This window comes from Narcine bancroftii, chromosome 6 (genome assembly GCF_036971445.1).
Source record: "Narcine bancroftii isolate sNarBan1 chromosome 6, sNarBan1.hap1, whole genome shotgun sequence".
Classification (NCBI taxonomy): Eukaryota; Metazoa; Chordata; class Chondrichthyes; order Torpediniformes; family Narcinidae; genus Narcine; species Narcine bancroftii.
In genome coordinates, this window is record NC_091474.1 from 27,403,230 (window position 1) to 27,424,531 (window position 21,302).

A 21,302-nucleotide genomic window follows, 5' to 3' on the forward strand; every position below is an offset into this window, starting at 1 on the left:
GTCCCTGCTCCCATCAGGAGCACAATGTCGGTGCTCCAACTACATGGGCCGTCACTGTTGTTGTCTGGTAGGCCAAGGTTTTTTTTTAACTTACTTAATTTACAGCTTTGTTACTTGCGATTGGGGTGTTTTAAAATATTTTGGGTTGTTTTGGAGGCCGGGACAGCCCAAAAAATGGGGGTTGACAAATGCCGGATATACCATAAAATTAGGCTGAAAAATGGGGGTCAACTTATATGCCGAAATATACGGTAGCTTGGGTCCATCACGAGGCAGGTCTGAAAATTAACAGCATTGCAGAGAAGCTTTTTAAATGAATTGGCAGATCATCTCTAAAGTGTATGCACATAAAGGATTTGGTAAAAATCAATCAAGAGATTCATGGACAGGGTAATGTTTAATTGACTAGGCTGACAATCCAGCGGTCTTTATTAATAATAAAAATAAATGACTCGGAAGCGGAGGTCATTCAAATCCATCAGTCTGTGATAGGCAGTACACGATGATTCCCAACCCTGAGAATGAATGGAAACTTTAAAGAGGTAGAGAAATAGTTGGGGAATAGAGAGGGCAGTTTAAAACAGAGATGAACCTAAAGGCACTGTCTTCATTGTTACTTCCATCCAGTATTTCAGCTTGCTGGAGAATTAAAAAAACGTCAGCGCTGCCGGAGCTGCTGTAACACCAGCACTGTCGCTGGTGTGGACCCGGGAGACTAGGGAGTGGAGACACAGCAGTGTTTCGCAGGATCTAACTGCTTGGTCCTAATGTCAGTGGCGCTGTACAATCTTTAAATGGCCTGTTAATGGATCCGACGGAGCTTATAAGTAAAATCCTCAATGTGGAGTCCGTGCCCAAGATGGTGGTGCTTGGGCTCAGCAGTGGCCACAAGGGGTTGCGGATTCCGGGGGGAGGGGGAGATCAGGGCACCAGAAACAGAGAGTACATCCCCCCTGTTGAGAAAAAGATGACCCTACAGGACAGTGACCACAGCAGCAGAGGGGCTCAGCAGCTGAGGGACCTACACAGGCTGCGGGCGACTTGCAGTCATGGGATGGCCTAGGCTGCTGGAGACTGGCTCATGGGAACCAGGTACCGTAGCTGGGATTGGAGAGGGTGCTGAGGCCAAGAAGGGCTCCAGAAGGGCCTCGGGCACTGAAGGTTTCCTCGTGTTGGAGATTTGGATCTGGAGTTCAGGTTGCCGAGTCTGTGTGGCAGCGAGAATGCTGGAGGGAAATCCACACACTGTGACTCTGAAGGTGTCTTTTGCTCATTTTTCTCCTATTGTTGGGCACCGGGCAATAGTCACGGTGACTCTTTGTTTGCCTTGCGGCAGGCAGAAGGCAATATCATGTAATATTACATGTTCTGTATTATTACATGACAACAAAGGAACCTTGACTATTTCCGTTCGGGATTTGCTAAGTAAACTGAGAAGATGAAAAGATCCACAAAAATCTTAATTATACTATGTTCAATCTTCATTCAGTAAGAACATTTCAGTTTCCAAATGTCACCAAATTGACGGCACAAGGTGCTGGAGGACCTCAGCAGGCCTCCATGGGTAGAAGTGTTTCGAGATGGGAACCTTCATCGAGAAGAAAGTGGGAAAGGGATATGTCAACTAAATCAAAGTGGGGAGAAGTTGGGGAGTTGATAGGGTATTTGAGGGAAGGGAGAGAGGTGTAGATACAGGTAGAGGAAGAGATGGGGATAGGAGATTAGAAAGAAAAGTAAAAATAGAAGAGATAGAAACAGTGGAACCAGATAGAGGCGTGGTTACATGAAATTAGAAAAATCAATGTTCATCATGTTAGGTTTAAGGCAGTCCAGGAAGAATATGATCTGTTGTTCCTCAATTTTACATTGGGCCTCCCCCTGGCAATGGCTAAAGCAAGAGATAGGCATATCTGTGAGAGAATGGTGAAGGGAATTGAAGTGATTGGTTATTGAATGTTCGAGCTGAGACTTACTGTTTTCATCTCTTTTAACTACTCCTCTCTTACTTTTCTTTCTAACCTTTCCCCCTCCCAGTGGTCTCTCCCCCTCTCCCACCTTATGTCCAATACCCCATCACATTTCAGCCCCTCCACAGCTTCTCCCGCCCCTTCGTATAGTTGATATGCCCTCCCCCCCCACCCCACAACCTTCCCACTCTAGTCTCAATAAAGGGTCCTGACCTGAAATGTTGACTGAGCTGCTAAGTCCCATAAAGCAACTCTTTATTTTCTCATGATTGTAGCATCTGCAGTTTTTTTTAACGTTTCTCTGGAGGTACAGCAATCTGCACAAAAGACTGCAAGAGGACTTTTACAAATAGGTTGCATTTGGCCTTGGAAGTAATGATGACATCATTATTGATGCAATCTAAATTGACTCAGGAGATTTATGGCATGTACAAATAATGGTTCAATACTGGTGGCAGAGCAAACAGCTAACACCAAGACAAAGCAAACAGGACCTTTGACATTACTCAAGGAATTTATGGTTACAGGTTAATGAAGGAGCTGACAGGAGGGAACAATTCTACTTCAGTTCACCTGTTCCAATCTACATTTCTTTCCACTGTAGATGTTCCTTCAACAGAAGGTCAAAGGACTCCGAAGAAAGCAGCTTGCCAAAATAAAATCTGCCTTGGTCAGCAATGAACAGCAAGATTATAGTCTTGGACATAAATAAAAACAGATACAGAATGGAGAAATATTCATACACATGAAGCACAAAAATCAACATGCATGCAGAGAAGAAGACACAATAGAAAACTAGCCTTTGTTACATTGTTCAGCACTGTTAAAAAGGAGATAAGTTAGAAAGAAGTCATGGGAAATGAGCAGGGATTTGCTTGAGAGAAGGAGAAAGAATTAAAAATGTGTCGATGAAAATCAGCTTCTATGGATGACCTAAACCAAGTGTTCTCAACAGGGATCCTGGGGGAGCAATGGAGAGAAATCAGAAAATATTTTTAATATTTAATATGTAGTCAGTAGGAGAGATGTAAAGAAGAAACCAACTAAATGACTGCTTCACAGGGGAAGGGGCCCATAAACATTGAGCCGAGTCCCAAGGGGACCACAGCCAAAAGAAGGTTGAGAATGGCTGACCTAAATAATGCAACTTGCTTCCATCACCTTGCTCTAAATGTCTGTGTCGTCAACTTGTAGCCTAGTTTAGGCCTGAAGAATGCAGACAATTATGTAATTGACAGTAGCTGAGTGACAGGGGAAATTAGCCTGCAACCTGAATGTTCCAACACTCAAAAAAAAATCAAAGCAGTCTCAACCAAGAAAGTGCTCAACGCACAGACAAGCTGAACAAAGGATTACAACTTCACGCCATCATTGAATCAACAAGGTATAAAATTTGGGATGGCCAGCAATGCTTCACAAAATTCAGAGGCAAATAATTTTCCAAAAATTTCTAGTGGCCTGAGGGAAGTATGGGAGAAGGATTGATTGGACAGCCTTGTTAAAAACTGGCATACCTTCTACATCAATTGTTTCGATCGCGTTTCCACTCGGGCTTATTACATTCTCATTAATGTTCTTTTGATGAGGAGATGACAGTTCCTTATTCCCTATCCTCACTTCAACCACACCCACCTGAACCATGCTCATTAAATTATAAGGTCTTGTCAAATTACTGCCAAACAATGGTACAATCTGTTCCTGCATATGGCCAAGGGTACAGTGTCAATGTTTCCCTCCCTCCCCAACTGTCCCTCCATTTGCAACCCCAGTTCCCATCTGCTCCCATCAGCAAGTTGAATTGAATCAGACATAGGTGTAACTAGGGTATGGCATCCAGGGCACATGCCCTGGGTACCACTTGAAGGAGAGGGCCACTGTCCTCGTCCACCAATTCTCATTAGAGTTTAAAACAAGCGTGTATGTGCTATGTAGGAGCAGAAGTGCGCATTGAGGAGGGTTCAGAGTCAGGCGTCTCGGTTCTCTCGATGCCAAACTCCTAACCCTCCCCTCAGCTTACACTGGAGCTCCCGGCACTCATCTCCAAACCCTCCCCTGTTGGAGCCAGAGCTGAGGAGGGTGTGCACTGAAAGAGGAGTCTGAGCGTGGGCTTCGGCATCTTCCTGCTTCTTTCCCACCAGGTGCTCGGTACCGACACTCACCTTTCCATCAAAGGTAAGAGAGGGCACCCATGGGGATGGTAACAGCTACTCAACACCTTTAACTTTGGCCGCTCCACTCCAGCCTGGGGAACACTGCTCTCTGCTTTCATTCAGCGAATGCTGGCCTTTGAAGTAGGCAGAGGGTGTTTTTAATTGAAATGACTGTCATGCTTTTTAAGGTGTAGACTATTTTTGAATATCTCAATATATCCAATACAACATTGGATATGCCCATTTTAGGATTCTACAGTGGTGAGGGTATGTAGGGAAGGCAAAGTGGATGGCACGGCAGTGGTAAGGGATGGCTGCAAGGTGAAGGGTTGAAGTGAGTAAGTTTTAATGGGGGGCATGCAATTTCAGTGCTTGCCATAGGTGCTATTTTCCCTAGATACACCATTGAAGCCAGTGCCAGGTGGGGTGGGGGGTTGGAGGAATTCTCGGTGTTTCAAGTATTTCAAGTCGAGAGCCATTCCTGAGGTAAAGTCTCGACACAGAGTTCTTCCAGAAGTTTGTATTTTGTTTGTCATTTTACTCTGCCAGACAAGCATCCACTCAAGCCTTCTTTGGCACTTATTCACATTAGTTCCACTTTAACTCCTCTAATTCACCTCTCTCCACATCCCTAATTACCCTATAATCTGAATTATCTAAATCCCTGCAGATCCAAGGTAGAGATTTTCACACTTACAACCCTCTGAGTCTAGATTGCCAAGGCTTAACCACTAGCCTGCGACCCCTAGTATAATCACTAATTACTTTATGTATCATAGCTGAAGTTATTTGCTTGTCTAATGGTTGTGCAGTGGAAAGAAGCTTGCGCTGGGCATAAACAATAACACAAGACCAACTAGACAATAGGATAAGAAAAAAACTCCAGAGCATTGTGAACTTGACCTGCGACATCAAAGGCACCCATCTTTACTCTATCGAGAACATCGACAAGATGCGGTGCCTTAAGAAAGCAACCTCTATCCTCAAGGATCCCACCACCCAGGCCATGTCCTCTTCATTCTGCTACCATCGGGAAAAAGGTACAGGAGCTGAAGACGAGCACTCAGCGGCACAAGGACAGCTTCTTCCCCTCCGCCATCAGATTCTTGAATGATCAATGAACCACAGACACTTCCTGACTTTGATTTTCGTGCACTATTTTTATTTGTTGTTCTAAGGTGGTCTATATGTATGTTTTCACTGTGATGTTGCCACCCAACAATGAATTTTGTGTCTTGTTTTTGACAATAAATTCTGATCCTGGATCACAGCCTGCTTTTGTGTTATAATGTCCACAGGCGAGAGCTTTCACCGAGGAACACATAGAAAGTGCATAAAAATTATTTAAAAGTACAGTCCGCACAACCTAACAGCTACTCACTGCTGACATACACCACTGACACTGAGGCCAAGAACATTCTGGACTAATCCAGCCAATGCTGCTAAATCCCCAATATAAATATCTCTCAAAACAGAGATGGAAGCCTCTTGTTCAAGGCTAACACCCATGGCTGCAATCACAGAGCTCAACAATTTGTGTGCTACCACTGACAACACACTGGAGTATTCCAGGATATAGACAAATGTTGATGTTAAGCCGTTTGTACCCACTGGATATTTCTAAATGCCTGCAAGTGACTAGAAAGAGCAAAGGCAGCAGGGTTACGGACAGGCCTTTGCATCATTAGAGTGGCAGCTTGTGGTATCCAAGGGGACAGTGGCCGAGTTCCGGGATCAGTGGACTCCCCCACGGGATTAAGTGTGTTGTAAATAAGAATAATGGGATTTTAATTTGAAATGTAAAGTGTATGGATCAGAGGGGTGGTATTGATTTACTGCTTATCATGGGGGTTTTTTTCTGTTAAGTAGTTTATTAGATGTACTCCAGTGTATAGTTTGTGTTTGTTTGTTGAAATAAATGTTTTCTTAAAAAAATAGCAATGGGAGTCATAGAGTTCTTTAGCACAGAAACAGACCCTTTGAACAGACCCACATCGATCAGGTTGCTCACCTGATCAAGCCCCACTTGCCTGCACTTGGCTCTGAACTTTCCTATCCATGTACCTATCCAAATGTCTTTAAATATTGCAACTGTACCACTTCTTCTGGCAGTTCACTCCATGCTCCAAGGACACTTTTTGTTAAAAAGTTTCCCCTCAAGTCCTTTACAAATCTATCCACTCTCACCTCAAATTTATGCCCACTGGTTTATGTATGTGTTGGGCTTTTGGCTCCACTGAGCACACCTGACTGTTAGCACTCACTCAGAATGATCAAATAATCAGGATCCTAGCCTCTACTAGAGTCATTGCAGAGCTCACCCTCTTTTGTCTCACCTTTTAAATCTCCTCCCAATCTCTCCTCCCATCCTCCTCCCCTATCGCCCTCTGTGTGAAAATCTTGCCCTTCAGATCCCTTTCATTTCTTTTCCCCTCTCTTTAAATCTATGCCCTCTAGCTTTACACTCCCCCACTTGGGAAAAAAGATGAACAGATAAACTGTTTATTTTTCCTGACTTTTGATTTGGAGAGACAAGTATTGGCCCTGAAAACAAGGTGCTCGCCTACTCTTCATTAAATGACACCATGGGATCTTTAACATCTGGCTGAAATGAGACTTTTAATTTAATACCTCTCCTAGAAGATGGCACTCTAACCGTGCCACACATCCTCAGGCTCAGCACCTACAGCTGTTGTGAACTCAGATCTCTGGATTTAGGATAGAACCTTCAACATTTTCATTCTGATGATAACATAGGGCCGTTGAACCAAGATCTTGGCTTCTTGAGTGATGTTTTTTGCTGAGAAAAGTTGGATGATAATTGTATAAAGATAGCATTTTACCAATCAATCGTAAAGCACCACTGTTAATTGCAATAAATGAGCTATTGTTGCTTGTGACTCCTTGAATAAGTCTATGACATCTAGTCTTCAGTATAGCAATGTGCACTGTAAGGCAACTGATTAGACCAAAATGCACAAGTAGAGACTGGGTGACAGAAAAGTTCTTGTCTACAAGAACTCCCTAGCCTCATCATAGATAGGCCAGATCAGGTAACAGCCCACAATGCAATTTATTAAATTCAATTGGATAAATTGCCATGATTACTGATCTGACCCTTAACTCCTGCAGTTTCACCTTAAGATATAAGAGCAGAAATAGGCCATTTGGCCTGTCAAGATCATGAGCTGATCCTTTCTCCCATTTGGACCCACTCCTCTGCATTCTCCCCATAACTTTCAATAACCTGACTATAGAGATCACCATCAATCTCTGCCTCAAGTACACCCAACGACCTGGCCTCCACAGCTGCCTGTGGTAGCAAATTCCAGCAGTTCACCACTCTGGCTAAAGAAATTCCTCCACATCTTTGTACTATGCTTTCAGAAAACTTTAGGTGTATAATAAAATAGGCTTTGGGCCTTTTCAGTTTTTAGAACATTGGGAGTTATCTTGCAGCCCAATAGAAGTACTTCACAGAACTGTGATTCACAAGTGAAATGTTGCTTTACTTGGAAGGATAGCCTTCAGCTTCTTTCCCTTCTGTATCCATATCGCCTTTTACCTGGTGGCCTGTGCTCCTCTCCCTTCCACCTTTTAATTTGTCCATCTGCCTGATATTCAGCTCTCCTGAGGAAGGACTCAAATCCAAATCGTTGACTGTCTTTTACTTCCTATGGATGATGTTTAACCTGCTGAGTTTCTACAGCATTTTTGTATTCTGGACCTAGTACTTGTGTATGGAGATACAGCTGGTATGAGATTTTGGGGAGAATCCATCTTGTCTTGATTATAATAGTCTCTGCGGGAGAATAAACTACTAATTCTCATCACCAATCTGCAGTAGATCCTGGCTAACTTCCAAAGAGGAATCATACTGGAGTGAGATAGATCAGCTCATTGAATTAGCAAAACCAAGGAGATGATTGTGGACTTCAGAAGGAAGTCAGGGGAACACGACCCAGTCCTCTTCGAGGGCTCAGTAGTGGACAGGGTCAAGAACTTCAAATTCTTGGTGTCAACATCTCCAAGGATCTGTCCTGGAGCCTCCATGTTGATGTAATCACAAAGAAGGCTCACCAGTGACAATTAGTGAGGTGTCTGAGGAGATTTTGTATGTCATCGAAAGCTCTCGAAAACTTCTACTTGCTGGTTGCATCACTGCCTGTTATGGAGGCTTCATCTCTCAGGACAAGAATAAACTCCGGAGGGTTGTTAACTTGGCTTGCGACATCACAGGCACCAGACCACTCCATTGAGGACATCTACATGAGTCTGCGTCTTAAGAAAACAGCCTCTATCCTCAAAGACCCCACCACCCAGGCAACACCCTCTTCACTCTGCTACCATTGGGAAAAAGGCACAGGAGCCTAACGATGAGGACTCATTGGCAGAAGGATAGCTTCTTCCCCACTGCCATCAGATTCCTGAATGATCAATGAACCAAAGGCATTACTATTTTTAATTTTTTTAAATTTATAATAATATTTCAAGATGGTTATAATATGAATGTTTGCACTACGGTGCTGCCACAAAACATCGAATTTCACGATTTGTTCAGGGCAATAAATTCTAATTCTGAACTCTTTAAGAGACCCAACTACATGCGTTGAGGTGGGTCAAGTTGGATAGCAAAATATTATGTCCTTGGGCTTGTGTCAAATTTGAATCAGATGAGTTTGGGGTTTTGTTTCATGGGGAGAAGACCCTAATTCTGTTTAAATTCTGGGTAGTTGAACCAAAACCAAAACATTCTTCCAGGAACGCGCATTTATAGTGTATGTGCCATAACCTCTGGTCATCCTAAAGAGCTTTACAGCCAATAAATTATCTTTAAAGTACAGTCAGCATTAGATAAAGGAAATGGATTGCACCCAAGCTCCCATAACCAGCAAATTGATATGTGACTGAAAATGTCACTCGAGGGAATTTTATTTATTGACTAATTCACAAAATGGAATGAAAATTTTAGAATTTAAAGATTCCCTCATCCCTTGAAGACCCAACAATTAGTAATAGACAAGCAAAATAAAAACTGCCCAGCTGGCTGGGAAACAGTGTTGAGTGTCCTGGGGCCTCGCTGAAGCGCTCGGACGCCAGCTGCAGGATTCAACAGCTGAGGCACACACATCCAGAGTGGTGCAGAGACACTGCGGAATCAGGAGCTGGTTCACCACCAGCCGGCTGCACAGCAATTCCACCCAACCCCGGTTTTCTAACCTCCAATAAGCCCCCTTCTCCTGCACCAGCTTCAAACGCTTCTCGCTGGTTGTTGTCCGGAGCACTCAGCTGCATCGAATAATTTAGTTAGAGATGAGTCTCTTTCAGAGTCACCCGCCCCAAATTTATATTCTGCATCCAGACTGAGATGGAGGGGATGGGTCAGCATCACCCCTCCCTTCGGTGGTGGAGAGAACCCATGCAGTGCACAGAAGGTCACTTACCGGGCTGTGCGGGAGTCCCGCTCGCTGAGCTTCGCTGGGAGCAACGATTCCCTCCTCCCCCAACCCCTTCTTGCCGCCTCTGCGTACACTGCCGCTGTGTCAAAGCGCTGACGGTGGGAGGCAGAAAGACCCCGCCGCTCGGAGAGCAACGGTGGTGGTGATCGGGCGGAGGCGTGTGGAGCGAGGAGCAAAGGCAAAGAAGCGGGCGGGAGGCGTGGGGGGAAGAGAATAAAGACGAGATAGTGGATGCTAAGAATGCGACTATGCTGGGGTGAACTATGCAGTAACATAAAGCACAGAACAGGCCTTTTGGTCCAACATGTCCATGCTGACAACGTTAGCATTCCAGAGTTCAAAGTGCAGATGTATTGTCGGAGACTGGAGTACGTATATGACATCACGTACAAACCTGAGATTCTTTTTCCCGTGGGCGTGGCAGAATTTCTACTCATCCAAAACGTAAACTGTACTCCAGAATAAGATGGGTATACAAAAAGAGAAAAATATAAACAAACTGACTGTGCAGTATAGAAAATAAATCAGTGGTAAATAATGTGGAATGTAAAAATCCTGAAATAAGTCTCTGATGGGTTTCGGAGTCTGATGGTGGAGGGGTAGCAGCTATTCCTGGACCTGGTGGTAGAGTCTTGTGGCACCTATACCTCTTTCCTGATGCCAGCCACTAGAACAGAGCATGTCCTTGATGGTGTGAAATCTTGATGATTGCTGCTGTTCTCTGACAGCAGCATTCCGTGTTAGATTCTCTCATCGCTGGGGAGGGTTTTACCTATGATGTGCTGGGCTGTGTCCACCACTCTTTCCAGGGGTTTCTGCTTAAATATTGCAGCCCCATACTAGGCCATGGTGCAGCTGGTCAGCATGCTTTCCACAGCACATCTATAAAAGTTTGCCAAGGTTTTTGATGTCATACCAAACCTCCACAAACTCCTGAGGAAGTAGAGGTACTGACATGCTTTCTTCTTATTAGTGTGTTGGGTCCAGGAAATGTCCTCCAAGATAGTGACTGCTTAAAATTTAAGTTTGCACCCTCTACTTCTGATCGTTCACCTCTGGTTTTCCCTTCCTAAAACCTGCATCTTATTCCAAAGCCCTTCCGATCCACAATTCCATCTAAATGTCTTTTAAACATTGTAATTGTGTCTGCTTCTCATTTTCCCTGGCAGCTCATTCCAGATAGAGAACATCCTCTGTGTGGTAGAAACTGACAAACTTGATTTCCAGGTCAATTAGTGATCTTGAGTGGAGCCAAAATCTAACCGATGCTTGAACTAATACATGAACCAGAGAGCACATATTTAAGGTGAGAGGGGAAAGATTTAAAAGGGGTTGGAGGGGCAACTTTTTCACAAACAGGATATGGAATACGAGTTGCCAGAAGAAGTTGTAAAAAATACATTAAAATAAATTTAGGATAGGAAGGATTTAGAAGAATATAGGCCAAAACAGGCAAATGAACTAGCTCCAGTACAAAAACACAAAATCTGCATATGTTAGAATATTGAGTGGACAGAGAAGCAGGAGGGACAAAGCAGGATTTAGGATAAACATTGGATTTGATTTGAGCTACAGAAAAAATCTGAAAACCCTAATACCAGAAATCTGGACCATCCAAGAATTTGACTTCTTGAAAACTCCCGCCTGAAATCTGGACCATCTGAGAATTCGGACTTCTCGAAAACTTGGCTTTTGCATGCATGCTTAAATGCCCTAGGTGCACACCGGCAACATGCAACCATGCAGAATTCGCAAAAATGTAAGAAAATGTTTTTTTGTAATGTTATTTTATATGAAAAGATGTTTTGTTAATAAGCTATCAAAATGTACCTGTTTATTCTCCTTAAATTTGAATTTTAAAAGTACTGCTGTGAACCGAGAAAATCCAAAAATCTAGACCAACCCCAATCCCTAAGCAGTCTGGATTTTAGGACTTTTATTCTATACAGGAACTTAGTGATTAGGCCCCCATTGACGCGATCTTGCGGGATTGTTGTCTGAAGAGGGCATGCAAAATTATTGAGGACCATTCCACCCTGTACACAGCATCATTCAGCTGCTCCTGTTGGGAAGAAATACAGGAGGATCAGAGCCAGCACCACCAGGCTGAGGAACAGCTTCTTCCCACAGGCAGTGAGAATACTGAACAACCAAAGGAACTGCTCACACTAACCATTCGAGACTCTCATGTTCATGAAACAATATTTATTTATTTGTATAGGTGAAATATTTGTCCTGCATGTGTCTGTATGTGTTTTATGTCTGGTTGTATATCTGCATGGTTTGCATTGAGTACTGGAGAACACTATTTAATCGAGTTATACTTGTGGAATAAGATGATAATAAACTTGACTTGAGTAGGCAGTTTGCTTACATCCTGAGGTTTGCAATATATTCATCCAGTATTTTGCAACAAAGAAGTGCACATCTGCATCAGCTTTAAACATCATCATTTTCCCAGTTAGTTTAGCAAAAGAGACTACAAATGCTGGAACCTGGAGCACAAAAATACAAACTGGAGAAGGAACTCAGCGGGTCAGGCATAATCCTTGGAGACAAGCGAGGGATGGTCGACTATTCAGGCTGAAACCTTGCCTTTTGGCAGAGTATGATCTAGAGATTGAAAAGTGACTTCTACAGCTTGCATCTGTGGACCAAGAGTTCTCCTCCGCGGACTTGCTTAACGTTTCCAGAAATCTAACTGTTACTATGCTTTATGAATTAACGAATCAAGTAATTCATGTAATTAAGATTCTTGCGCAAAGCAATGATCTGCCAGTCCAGTCTGAAAACTTCAGCAAATATGTTTACTTACATGGAAATGTTAAATAAGTACATCATAAAACACAATTTCAAAACACATCAAAAAAATGTTCTTCCATTGAGCAATAGAAGCAAATATAGATTAGTTTGTGGCAACACGTCTTGCCAAAAAATAAGTACAGAAAGTGTTCAAAGAATCCAGTCAAAAGAATTGATTGTAACAAGCAGAAAACAACGTGCAGCAAATAAACTTCTTACATAAAATACAAATGTTGGATTTTGAAAAGACAAAATGGAGTGGAGATATGAAACTTTAAAGCTAATCTCTCCGATATTTGTGATTGAAAGTAATTGTCGCAATGTACACAATGTCACAATGTCCCAAGCTGCATGAGTATCAGCCATTTCAGAAAAGTTTAAGTAAATTTAAATTCATCTTATTATGAATTTGAAACTTTCCATCTCAGAAGGTTCCATCTGCTCAATCATTGCCTATATTCAGAATGGAAATAGTTAAGATTTCTGAGCATTCAGGAAATCAAGGAATGAGGCATGAGGTAGGAAAGTCCGGTTGAGGAACAAATGTTGCTATTTTATTTAATAGTAGAAGATAGTTTGAAAGGCCAGTGACTTTGAACTACTTCCATTTCTAATATTTTTAATGCAGCTAACAAATATTTTTGAAGGTGGGTTAACTAATCTTGCTCTAGGATTACCAGGTTACAGGAAAATAGGGAGGACTGAATCAAGTCTGCTCACTTCTCCCTGGCGTAATTTCCATGAATTGGCTATGCTCAATTCTGTTCCAACATTGGACAATGAAAAGAGTTGACTCTTTTGCTTCTTTTTCCCTCATACTGTAAGGGGAACCTTACTCTTTATCTGACTTCCAACAGGCAAAAGTTATAAGAGTATATCACGTATGCTACATTTTTAATGTATTATGTGACAAAAAAGGCATCTTGAACTCTGAAAGGATGATCAAATGAATGAAAACAGGGCAACCCTGGACCAAAACACCCATTTTATTCAATTAACTTTATCGCCACTAGCCAGTGAAGCAGTGCAATGCTCTTATGTTTCAGGCTGAGCTTAATGCAATGCCCTACAAGTATATTCTCATCTCATAGTAAGCTACATTCAGGTCATTAAAGGTGAAAGTTGCCAATGAGTTACAGATCACCTTGGACTCTGCATGTTAGCAGAACACAACTAATTCTGAAAATGTAATTTTTATTTTGCTCAGATGATTTGGATTGTTTGAATTCTCCTTGCAGCAATGTTATGCTTTCCTTTAGTCCTGGAAGGCACCCTCTCAAGAAGATGCTGAATTATAAAATGTGAAAAATATAAAAAATAAATTTATTTTACATTTGACTGATAACATGAATGATGTAATTATTCAACATTATAAGGTAGAAAAATACTTGTAATTCCGAAGCCTATTTTATAAAACCAAAAAGTATCATGAGTTACTTAGAGATGAAACATTCTCCTGGTGTTGCAATGATGTCGCTGTAGGGTTCCCTTTGGGTGAGTTCAACCACCAGCTGTTTCTTGAGCATCAGGAGAGTGTAGAACTTTGCTGCAGCCTGTTTGCGATTGTTGTTCCTGCACAGCTCCAGGATGCTGAAGAACCTTTCACCTGTTTTGCGATGGGCTCGCTATAAAAACAAGCAAAAAAGGGGATACGAGTAAAGTTCTGAAAGCCCAGGTAAAGGGGTGTACTCAAAGTGCAAGATGCATATAAAAGGGTATAAAATGATGATGCAAGGGTTTTGTGGAACAAGTGGACAAGAATGAAGGGTACTTTTCCAAGATGCTCCTGCCAAATTCCCATCTTTGTTCTCTGCAAAATTGAGTTCATCCAGAATTCAGATGCCTAAATTTCATAAACACTCATCCACCCAACCATTCAGGGACCAGCCAAGTTATAATGGCCAATGGTTGAATTCATTCCCTCCATGGTATCTTTGTAATACCTCTAGCTCTATAATCATCAGATTTCTGTGGCCCAGTTCTTACTTGATACTATAAAATCCATTATCCAGATTCAAGCAACTGCCAGCCCCAAGCAAGCAGCAAAAAAAAATGCAAATAAATAAAGAAAAAATGCAAAAGTTTAAATTTAGCACTCCCCTAGCAGCAGGTCTGCCAATCCATGCAACATGCAATCTCAAGCAACTGGCAAATTCACTTATCCGACATCTACCAATCCCCATAGGTTCCAGATTTGTGTATGTGTGTGCGCGCTACATTATTCCACTCCCACCTTCAGCTGTCAAGGCTCTAGAATTTGTATTCTTTCCCTGAACCTTCATGTCTCTCTTGCACCTTTGAAGATGCTCCTCTACTCTCGGAGTTTCTGTTCTAATACGAAGTTTAGTTTGGGTAACATTTCAATAAAATTCCTTGGGAAGTTTTACTATGTAAAATAGCTTATACAAATTCAATTGTTACCATATACTTAGCAATACACGGTCACTTGTTTCACTAGGGTGAGTTTGTGAATCTGACATCATGCCAGCTTCCTGTTCCTGGACCTAACTTCATTGATTTGACATCTCAGAATGTTCTTCATCAGGGCAATGACGACAGAAAGGCTGACAGATTTGGAGTTGTGGTAATAGGCTGGTATGCAGCAGTAAATTCTCGCTCTAATAACAGAATAGGGAATAACATATTGCTTTCAGAGAAATGGCAGTAGTACTCTCTTGATGTTCCAAGTTCACCATAATGCACCAATAGCTAACAATCACATCAGGATTAAGGTACGACTGGAAGGCGGCTCAGTTCAATTTAAAGCAATAGAGTACTCATAATAATTACTTCTGGATCATATGTTCTCTCAAGATGACAATGCTGCAATATAGGATGAGATGTAGCTAAAAGGAATTTCTGAGTTCTAAGAAAGGTGTGTCTAATTCTCATACAGTGCACATGTTGGGAATAAGAAAACAAGCATCATTCTATCAGCTTTAGAATGGATTGACGCGCAAAGTAGTTCACATCCTTGCCTACCTTCTAAAAGGGCATGTTGAGACATGATTATACCGCTCCATCCTCAACATCCATTGGAGCGCTTTCATCCCTAACGTCGAAGTACTCGAGATGGCAGAGGTTGACAGCATCGAGTCCACGCTGCTGAAGATCCAGCTGCGCTGGATGGGTCACGTCTCCAGAATGGAGGACCATCGCCTTCCCAAGATCGTGTTATATGGCGAGCTCTCCACTGGCCACCGTGACAGAGGTGCACCAAAGAAAAGGTACAAGGACTGCCTAAAGAAATCTCTTGGTGCCTGCCACATTGACCACCGCCAGTGGGCTGATAACGCCTCAAACCGTGCATCTTGGCGCCTCACAGTTTGGCGGGCAGCAACCTCCTTTGAAGAAGACCGCAGAGCCCACCTCACTGACAAAAGGCAAAGGAGGAAAAACCCAATCACCCAATTTTCCCCTGCAACCGCTGCAACCGTGTCTGCCTGTCCCGCATCGGACTTGTCAGCCACAAACGAGCCTGCAGCTGACGTGGACTTTTACCCCCTCCATAAATCTTCGTCCGCGAAGCCAAGCCAAAGAAGATACCTATAAATACAAGATTGCAAACATTTTTTTTTTAAACAGATACCTAATAATAGATAAAAGGCCTGGGATGCAGCAATGAAGTGGGTAGCAAACACAAATCAAGTCACTGTAAAGTTTGAATTTTTAAAGTCTTAAGATGGTTGGAGGAAGACATATTGAAGGGGTGAATAGATAGTCCTGAAGTTGTGGAAAAAAAGCTATTTCATTTACTTTATACTAAAAAAAAATGTTGAGTAGACTTTCATATTTTTGCTGCTTCAATGCAACAGACTACAACTTGGGATCTATTAAGTTGGTTGTAAATTAAAAAAAATAATTTTCCGAAATAAATCTGCTACGTAACAATTTAAGGGTGGATTATTATAAAGCAGCTTCTTGTCAAATTTAATTTTATTGAATAAAACAGAAAATGCTGGAACCAGTCAGTTGGTCAGGCAGCATCTGTAGAAAGAGGAACACTTGATGTGTCAGGTCCAGGATCCTTCATCAGCACTGGGAAAGAGAGAAAAGAGGTCATTTTTAGTATCAGAGAAAGTGGAAAAAAGATGGATAGAACAAAGGAAACATCCCTGATACAGTGAGACCAAATAGAAGTGCAGCTTCTGTCAGTCGCATCAGAATGGTACAGAGCACAAGTGGTTGAATTTGGAAGAGCAAAGGCAGAATCAGAATTTATTGTCAGGAACAGTCACAAAATTCAGCAGCTGGATAAATTAGTCTCCTTTCAAGCTCGGTGGCTTAAGACCTTCAGTGTCAGCTTCCCATAATCATGAACAGGGTTGAGGAAGTGCAATGGAGAGCAGGTCTGCTGGGCACAGGGGCAGCAGAAGCCGCTCATCAGAAGAGGTGGCATGATCCTCAATCACATGCTACCTCTGAAGAAACTTTTTATTTTTCTCCTTTTTATTTTAAACAAGATGGCCCAGAGCATGGCAGCACTTTAGAATGGCATGCAAAATAAAGCTTTTCAGTACATATGATAATAATAATAAATCAGTCTAAACCAATTAAGTGACAGCTAAAATCAGATTATGTATTTTTATGGAACCTGTTGTTAATGCTAATGCTGGGAGTTATCCTCATCAGACCAGTCCATACAATTCAAAATGGAAAAATAAAATAAAGGAAACAAGAAAAAACTCCAGTGTTGTGAACTTGGTCTGCAACATCACAGCCACCAGTTTTCACTCCATTGAGGGCATCTACAAGAGGTGGTGTCTTAAGAAAGCAACCTCTATCCTCAAGGACCCCCACCACCCAGGCCGTGTCCTCTTCACTCTGCTACCTTTGGGGAAAAAAGGTACTGGAGCCTGAGCACTCAGCGGCACAGGGGCAGCTTCTTCCCCTCTGCCATCAGATTCCTGAATGATCAATGAACCACAGTCACTGGCTTACTTAGACTTTCGTGCTCTATTTTTATTTATTGATCTAAGGTAGCTTATATGAATGTTTGCACTGTGATCCTATCACAAAACAAATGAATTTTGTGTTTTGTTTATGACAATAAATTCTGATTCTGGATCAGACCCTGCTTCTGTGTTACAATGTCCACAGGCAAGAGCTTTCACCAAGGAACACGTAAGTAAAATAAAATAAACAATGAACCATATTGATGACAGGCAGAAACTGTTGGTTCAGATAATAACAGAAAGAAAGCATGGATTACTGAAAGTTGGAGAATTCCATATTGAGTTATAAAGGCTGTAATGTGTCCTGTAATGTGTCCTATTTGGTTCCTGATCAAACTTTTAAGACTGCAAGATGATTTCATGTGTTTTATGATTTAAAAAAAGACCTAAAAGCACGAGATCTAATTACGTCACAACTCAAGTACAGACTGTAGAGCTCGTCGAAAGAATCAAAGACTTGTTGATCCAAACCAATGCTTTTATTAGCAAAAGACAGGAGCTCTTCACAGGTGGCCGACCAGTCCGGAATGATCTGACCTGGCTAAGGACACAACCCTTTAAGGCCCAGACAATAGGCATGGCTTAGCTCGCAGCCAATTGCTGTAAGCACAGTCTAGATACAGTAACTATATACACTATATACATTGGTGATAGATCTGTACTATCACATTCACCCCTTCTTGGAGAACTGACCCTGGAAAAAAAAAACAAAAAAAACGAGGGAGAGAATGAAAGGAAGGGGAAGGTTAAGGACTGTAGCGGTCAGGGGGTCTGACCATCCGGTATGACCGCCGTGGTGCCGGGATTGGGGTCGCTGGAGTGGTGTCGCCAGCGGGCTCATCAGGTGCGACTGCTCCTTCGCTCAATTCCCCAGTCGTGTTGTCGGCAGGGTGGCCCGGGTCGTTGGGGTGCTGTTAGTCCTGTTGCGGCATGGGGCCTGGGGAATAAAGAGTTGGGGAAGGTTGGGTTGGGGGGTCGACCGCGTCCTGAGCTAGGTCCCGCACCGAAACAGTGTCCTCCCGCCCATCTGGGAACTCAACGTAGGCGTAATGTGGGTTCGCGTGGAGTAGAGTCACTCGGTCGACCAAGGGGTCCTTCTTTGAGTGCCGGACGTGGCGTCGCAAAAGGACGGGGCCAGGGACGGTGAGCCATGCCAGTACAGTGGTTCCTGATTCAGATTTCCTAGGGAAAAGGAACATCCTTTCGTGGGGGGTGGCATTTGTTGCAGTACATAGGAGGGAGTGGATGGAGTGTAAGGCACTAGTGAGAACCTCCTGCCAGTGAGAGGTGGGGAGACCTTTAGACCGCTCTCCATATGGTGGCATTCTCCCTCTCGACCTGGCCGTTACCGCGTGGGTTATAGCTCATGGTCCTGCTTGAAGCGATACCACACTCCAGAAGGTACTGTTGCAGCTCTGCGCTCATGAATGAGGACCCCCTATCACTGTGGATGGAATTGGGGTACCCGAAGATGGCGAAAATACTGTGAAGGGCCTGTATCACTGAGGTGGCAGTGGTGTCTGGGCAGGGCACAGCGAACGGGAAGTGGGAGTACTCGTCGATGGCCATAAGGATGTAGTTATTACGGTTGGTCAACGGTAGGGGCCCCTTAAAGTCTACGCTAAGACGCTCGAAGGGGCGGGTGGCTTTGATAACATGGGAGTTATCCGGACGGAAGAAGTGGGGCTTACATTCAGCGCACACCGAACAGGCTTGGGTCATGGAGCGGATCTCCTCGACTGTGTAGGGTAGGTTGCGCGCCTTCACAAAGTGGGCAAACCTAGTGACCCCTGGATGACAGAGTGCCTCATGGAGTTTCTATAGTCTGTCCATCTGTATGCTGGCGCATGTCCCCCTGGAGAGCGCGTCAGGCGGGTCGTTAAGCTTACCAGGCCAGTACAGGATGTCATAGTTAAAGGTGGAGAGTTCGATTCTCCATCTGGCGATTTTGTCGTTTTTTTATCTTACCTCGCTGGGTGTTGCTGAACATGAAGGAGACCGCGTGTTGATCAGTCAACAGTGTAAAGCGCCTCCCAGCGAGGTAATGTCTCCAACGATGCACCGCTTCAACTATGGCCTGGGCCTCCTTCTCGATCGAGGAGTGTCTACTCTCTGGACCCTGGAGGGTTCTGGAGAAGAAGGCTACAGGCCGACCGGCCTGGTTCAAGGTGGCAGCCAGGGCGAAGTCGGATGCATCGCTCTCGACTTGAAATGGGACAGACTCATCGAGCGCGTGCAGCGTCGCAGCAGCGATGTCAGATTTGATTCGATCGAAAGCCGCTCTGGCTTCGGTCGAGAGGAGAAAGGAGGTGGTCTTGATAAGAGGACGAGCCTTGTCGGCGTTGTGTGGAACCCATTGGGCGTAATACGAGAAAAGGCCCAGGCAACGTTTGAGCATTTTCTAGGTATGGGGGGGGGGGGGGGTAAATCCATTAGGGGACGCATGCAGTCAGGATCTGGCATGACTATCCCGTTCTCCACCACGCAACCTAGAATAGCGAGTCGTGTGGTCCGGAAGACACACTTGTCCAAATTGTAAGTCAGGTTCAGCCGACGGGCAGTTTTAAGAAATTTGTGTAGGTTGGCGTCGTGGTCCTGCGTGTCATGGCCGCAGATGGTGATATTGTCCAGATATGGGAAGGTAGCGGTTAGCCTGTTCTGGTCCACCATCCGGTCCATTTCCCGCTGGAAGACCGCGACACCATTCGTGACCCCGAATGGCACCCTGAGAAATTGATATAGCCGCCCATTCGCTTCAAAGGCCGTAAATGGTCGGTCCTCACAGCGGATCGGGAGCTGGTGGTAGGCCGAACGTAGGTCAATGGTGGAGAATATGTGGTATTGGGCGATCTGGTTCACCACATCCGTGATGCGTGGAAGGGAGTACGCATCCAGGAGCGTGAAGCGGTTAATGGTCTGGCTATAGTCGACCACCATCCGTAGTTTTTCCCCGTTCTTGACAACCACCATCTGGGCTCTCCAGGGGCTTGAACTGGGTTCGATGATGCCCTCATCCTGCAATCTACACACCTCACTCCTAATGAATTGCCTGTTTTCGTAACTATATTGCCGACTTTTGGTGGCCACAGGCTTCCAGCCAGGGGTGAGGTTTGCGAAGAGTGCTGGCAGGGCAATCCGGAGTGTGGAAAGGCCGCAGGATTGGCCCCGGGGGCGGGTTGCTCAGGCGCTTCGGGGGTGGGGCGATGGCAGACCGAGAGGGGGGCGTGGGGACCCCAAAGTGTAGGGACACCGGTCGGAACTGACACTGAAAGTCTAATCCCAGCAACACTGGGGCGCACAATTGGGGAAGGACGAATAATTTGAAGTGGGTGACCGTTACGCCCTGTACTTCCAGCGTGGCAATGCAATACCCCTTTCTCCCGGTCGAGTGTGACCACGTCGCTAATGAGATCCTCTGGGTAGTGGGGATAATGTCAAGTCCCCAACAGAGGGCCAAATCTGGCTGGATAAAGCTGTCAGTTGACCCAGAGTCAAATAAGCAATTGGTGTAGTGTCCATGCACTTTAATCAATTCCATTGCTCTGGTGAGGGGATGAGAGCATTGCTGGTTTAGTGTTATTGAAGCAGTTGTCAGGGGATGACGTCACGCAACGGGATGACGTCACGCAACGGGATGACGTCACGCAACGGGATGACGTCACGCAACGGGATGACGTCACGCAACGGGATGACGTAGTCAACGCTGGAGGAGCAGGTTGGAGGAACTCCCGGAAGTGCTGTTGTGGCGGCGTCGGCCGATGAAAGGTAAGTAGTGGGGTTTGTAGTTGCTCACGGTTGGCGGTGGGTAGGTCGTTGGTCATGGCGGTCGGGCCCCGGCGGTCATCAGCGATGGACGTTAGGGTTAGTACCTGGTTGGCCCCGGGGGTGTCTGTGGCGGCGACAGCAGCAGCGGTTGCCACAGTCGGGACCGAGGCCGGGTCGAGTGTTCCGCACAGGGGCGAGAGGCGG

The 21,302-nt window shown here is 44.3% G+C and overlaps 1 protein-coding gene across 4 annotated transcripts in view; it reads right to left on the reverse strand.

The window, feature by feature from the left end:
• Positions 1 to 12,457: 12,457 nt before the first annotated feature.
• LOC138735872 (double-strand-break repair protein rad21 homolog) overlaps positions 12,458 to 21,302 on the reverse strand; it is an 84,778-nt gene continuing 75,933 nt past the window's right edge. For all 4 annotated transcript variants that reach the window (XM_069884416.1, XM_069884414.1, XM_069884413.1 and 1 more), the window contains exon 14: positions 12,458 to 14,003. In XM_069884416.1, the coding sequence (XP_069740517.1) occupies positions 13,812 to 14,003 (192 nt within the window). In that variant the 3' untranslated portion in view covers positions 12,458 to 13,811. The remainder of the gene's footprint in view (positions 14,004 to 21,302) is intronic.